This window comes from Theropithecus gelada, chromosome 8 (genome assembly GCF_003255815.1).
Source record: "Theropithecus gelada isolate Dixy chromosome 8, Tgel_1.0, whole genome shotgun sequence".
NCBI classification, from domain to species: Eukaryota; Metazoa; Chordata; class Mammalia; order Primates; family Cercopithecidae; genus Theropithecus; species Theropithecus gelada.
In genome coordinates, this window is record NC_037676.1 from 40594033 (window position 1) to 40599245 (window position 5213).

General features: G+C 52.8%; 1 protein-coding gene across 1 annotated transcript in view; it reads right to left on the reverse strand.

Moving 5' to 3' along the window:
• Positions 1–4677: 4677 nt before the first annotated feature.
• NKX6-3 (NK6 homeobox 3) overlaps positions 4678–5213 on the reverse strand; it is a 966-nt gene continuing 430 nt past the window's right edge. The window contains 1 exon segment of the mRNA XM_025395116.1: positions 4678–4941. Coding sequence (XP_025250901.1) covers positions 4696–4941 — 246 coding nt within the window. The 3' untranslated portion in view covers positions 4678–4695.

The following is a 5213-nucleotide window of genomic DNA, read 5'->3' on the forward strand; positions in this document are numbered from 1 at the left end:
ATTCAAACTCAGGACTGCCAGCCTTCATCTTAGTCCATCTGTGGCATTTTAACAGAATATCTGAGACTGGGTAATTTATAAATGATAGACATTTATTTCTCACAGTTCTGGAGGTTGGGAAGTCCAAAATCAAGGTGCTGGTAGGTTCAGTGTCTGGCAAGGGCCTGGTCTGTGCTTCCAAGGTGCTATGTCTTCACATGGTGGAAGGGATGGAAGAGCAAAAAGGGTCGAACTAACTTCCTCAAGCCCCTTTATAAGGGCAGGAATCTGATCCATGAGGATGAAGCCCTGATGGCCTTATCATCTCACAAAGGCCTTACCTTTCAATACTATCACCTTGGGAATTAAGTTTTGACATGTAAATTTTGGAGGGGACACCGACACTCACACCAAAGCCCTCTCTGAATAATACAGGGCTACTGTTTACTGTCTGTGTATGCCCGGCTCATGCGTTAGTTCTAATAGCACAGAAACCTTGCAAGGTGTGTGGAATTATTCCCATCTTACAGATGAGTAAACTGAGGTTCAGAGGTTAAGTAACTGGCCCAATGATACGAAGAGTGGTGGAGCTGTGGTTTAAGCCCCTATCTAACTGACTCCATTCCCCTAACCCATGCTGCAGGGACAGCCAGTTTCAGGGGTCAAAACCTAGGGGTGACCTGAGGATGAGGAGGGGTTACCAGAAGTGGGACTTCAGCACCTTGTCGCCTTTTTTTTTTTTTTTTTTTTTTTTGAGATGGAGTCTTGCCCTGTTGCCCAGACTGGAGTGCAGTAGAGTCATCTCGGCTCACTGCAACCTCCGCCTCCTGGGTTCAAGCGATTCTCCTGCCTCAGCCTCCCCAGTAGCTGGGATTATAGGTGCCCACCATCATGCCCAGCTAATTTTTGTATTTTTAGTAAAGAGAGGTTTCACCACGTTGCCCAGGCCGGTCTCCAACTCCTGATCTCAGGTGATCTGCCCACCTTGGCCTCCTAAAGTGCTGGGATTATAGGCGTGAGCCACCGCACCTGGCCTCTTTGTCTTCTTTCTGATTGTTACAATCAGCATATGGCCACTGTGAGCCTGGTAAGGCATGGACATCCATCCACCCTCACCCCCCAACCTGCTGAAGACATATCCCAGGTCCTGCTGATAGCAGAAGCCACAAAGATGACAGCTATGGCAGAATCAGTCCCTACTTGGTGGAGCCCATGGAGCCACCTGTCAGAGCAGACGCCACAGCTGTCATGGACATGGGACTTAATTTCTTTCCTTTTGTCTCTGAAAAGTTTGTAATGTGGTAAGAGAGGAGCTGCAGGGAGCATGCATTTCCAAAGTTCTGTTGCTTTTTGTATGTTTGTTAATTCAACCCAGAATATACAAGAAGTTCTATTTATGAGCAGGGATAAAAGTGGAGCCTATGGCTTATGATTTTTTTTTCTTTTTCTTTTCTTTTTTTGAGACAGTTTCACTCTGTCACCCAGGCTGGAGTGCAGTGGTGCAATCTTAGCTCACTGCAACCTCCACCTCCCAGGTTCAAGGGATTCTCCCACCTCAACCTCCTGAGTAGCTGGGACTACAAGCACTCACCACCACACCCAGCTAATTTTTGTATTTTTAGTAGAGACAAGGTTTCACCATGTTGGCTAGGCTGGTCTTGAACTCCTGGCCTCAAGTGATCTACCCGTCTCAGCCTCCCAAAGTACTGGGATTACAGGTGTGAGCCACCACACCCGGCCGGCTTATGATTTCTTTATGATGGACGAAGTGAAATAGCCTTGTGTTCTCTCAAGTAATACACACACACACGTGTGCACACACAGGCATGCACATGCATTCACACGTGTGTATATCTGCAGAGGGCCAGACTTATCTCGAATCACCCTTGGGAATCTGGATCATCCACCTTTGAGTTTTCTCCTCCTTTGAACTCCAAATCTAGTCTTTTGAATATGCTTCAGCATGATCGTTAGGGAAATGAGAGGCAGTGCCTCTCCTGTGCTTGGCCTTATGTCCAGGCAGTACCTGAAAGGCAGCGTAGAGTTAGAAGAAACGGCCTGGAAAGCTGGCGTCTTTTAGCTAAAGGTTCCAGTGGCAGGTGACCCAGAACTTTGAGGTCGAAGGAGGTCTTGTTTAGCTCAGCAAATGTCTCCTGGGAAAAACTTTCCCCAGGCTTGATTTCATATTGACCCCAAACGACTTGAATCAGACATGCCGGAATTACAGCTACAATAGAGCAGTTAAGATTACAGCATGCTTCAGAAAAAGATAAGTAAACACAGTTTTTATGTCACTGGCATCTTCCTCCACACCTGCTTGGTGACTTCGCACCTGGGCTGTGTGATAGCCTTTTCCTGCCTGCAGCACTCAGTGAATCGCGAGCCTCCCAGGGACACAGAGACTTTTCTTCTTTGAAGCCTGTGCTGAATTCTAGGGTCCTCTCCTGCTGTAGCCACTGTAGGACCCACTCAGGACACCCATGACAGAGCACAGCTTCTCAGTGTGCACACAGAGATTGGGCTCAATTCCCTTCTTTTCTCCTTTCCGCTTTCCAAGGGAAGAGACTGACACCTGAGCTTGGGCATCTTCACAGATGGAGGGTGGAAGTTTGCACACATTCTGCATTTTCTGGTCATGTTCCCCACTGTCCTCCAGTTCCACTAAGGGTCTTAGGAAAGGTGGGTGCGCCACTTTTCTGAGATGCTCCTAGCTAGGGTCTTCCTCCACCCTCATCCCCTCTCAGGCTGGTTCCAGAGCCAGGTTCACCTGTCCTGGGGGTCCAAGGATGGACGATGGACTTCTTGGGAGAGCAAAGGGGTCAAGCCTAGTTGCTAGTTGCATAGATTGTTGAAGTTGGAGGGCCTTAAACTACTTTTGGTTCTAGCCTCTCATTTGACAGAAAAGGCTTTGAAGGGTGCCCTTCACAACCCAAGGAAGTGGCTGAAAGGGCCTTGGGATCTACTCTGAGGTTGCCTCTTCCCACTTCTGTGACTTGGTTTAGGAACTTTCTGAGATTTGGTTTTCTCCACCATGCATTGAAGATGATATCTACTGCCTAGTTTTCTTGTGGGGTCAGCGATAATCCAGACATTCTACAGGGGAGAAATTAGCAGGTGTTCTGTTAAAGTTAGCTCTTCTAGTCTCTCCCTCCTTATTTTTCTTATGATACCCAATTCTCCACACAGATCATTTTCCCCACTAGGCTATAAATTCCTGGAGATCAGGGACCCCATAAAATTCATCTTGGGTTTCTCAGCACCTGGGGACAGTGTCTGGCATCTACCAGTGAGGTTTCAAATAACCTGTGTTGTGCAACCTGTCAGAGCACGAATGTCCCCAGGAGACTAGACAACGGCCCTCGGGGAAGGCCCCACAGCTGGGAAGTCTGGGACCTCACAGCCAGTTTCCTGCCGTTCGTTCCTTTCACAGAAGTACAGGAGCCATAAGGTTCATGGGACTTTTATTTTTACTGTTTATTTTTTGAAAGCCAGCAAGGATGGGCAAATGCTCAGTCCCTTCTGGGCTGCATTCCTCTACCACCAGTCCCCACCCACCTCCCCCAGCCCACCCCCTACCTGCCAGCAGCTCAGATCACCTGGGTGAAAAATACCACTCTGTTGGCCAGCATCCCTGTCAGCACCAGCTCCAGTGCCAGACCGCAAGATTGTCCCAGGAAAGGAAGGGCCATGATTCCCAGCAGGCCGTGGTTCAGCCCCTCCCTGGCATCCTTCACCCAGCCGGAGGGGCTCTCCTTCTCCTTTCCTGCCTTGTTGGAGGGGTGTTGTTCCCAGCCCTTCCTTTCCTCCCCAGATGGGATGCTCCTTCTCTCTGGGTGGGCCTGTCCTTATATCAGCACGAAATGATGCCCAGGTAGGCAGCCCTTGGGTACACCGTCCCCGCCTCACCTCTCCCTGCATCCTCCCCTTTTCCCGGTTGTCAGGGATTTTCCGTGTCTTCCGGTCTCAGAGGTATTGACCCTGAGGGTAAGTCGGAGAAAGGAGGCCAAGGGGATTTCCACAGCTCAGGGGCCATCATTCTGGAGTGTCAGGGGCGTTTATTCTTCACTGAGATGTCCCACTTGCCCTCCTGGAGGCAGATTCCTGCAGCCTGGGTTAGGTGCTCAGCTCTGGCCCCTCCAGTGGGATCCTTCCTGTGCACAGATCTGAGGAGTGCACCTGGCCACTCACCTGTCTTTTCTTCTGCAGCCAGCAGCTGGCTTGGGCCCCAAGACTCTGGTCTTCTGACTCCCCAGCCAGCTGCCTCCCTTCCTGGGATGTCCTGCCCCCCACCCCCACAAAAGTTGGATCACAGTGGCATGTCTGGGACCCCACAGCCAGTTTTCTGGCTGCAGAGCCTGGTCATTTTAGTCCTCTGTCCACTTGTGAATCTGCAGAAGTGGCAGGCGAAGCCCGCGGAGGTGCAAGGGGCAGCGGCTTCCCGGTCTCAGGAGTGCTGTGCCTCCCTCCTCGCCTCCTCCTGCCTTAGCTAGGATGCCTGTCCCCTTTCCCTCCTTTTCCTCCTCCTCTCCCGCCTCCCCTCCTCTTCTTCCGCCTCCTCCCCTGCACCTGCCACTCCTCCTCCACCTCCTCCACGCGCCTCTCATCAGAAGACTCAGTCCCTGCGCCCCCAGCAGCGTGGGGAAGGGGAGGGGAAGGTAGGCTCCTCGGCGTTCCCCCGCGGGCTGCAGCCAGGATCCCGGGCCTGGACGGCGGGCGTCAGACGCTGTGCGCTCCCAGGCTGAGCACCGAGAAGGCGGCGCGGTGCTTGCGCAGCAGCAGGCGGATCTTCTCGTCGTCCGAGTCAGGGTCCAGCGGCTTGTTGTACTCGTCGTCCTCGTTCTCCGAGGGTGCGCGGTCCCCGCCTGCGCCCGCGCCCGCGCAGCCTGGGGCCCGGGGCGTGGAGGACGAGGGTTCCAGGGCGCTCTTCTTCCGCCACTTGGTCCTGCGGTTCTGGAACCACACCTGCGATGAGAAGACTGTGAAGGGCACAGGGCCACAGCGCGCACGGGACGCGGGAACAGCCACCCTGCTACAGCTAAACAAATGGTTCAACAACCAAGTGACTGTCACATTCACGTTTCTGTTGGGGAAGGACAATAAAATTTAAAAACGTGAGCGCAAGAGCCCTCCCCTCCCCTCCCTCAACTCCCCCGTGTTGCCGCCGCCGCCGCCGCCGCCGCCTCCTCCTCCTCCTCCTCCTCCTCCTCCTCCTCCTCCTCCTCCTCCTCCTCCTC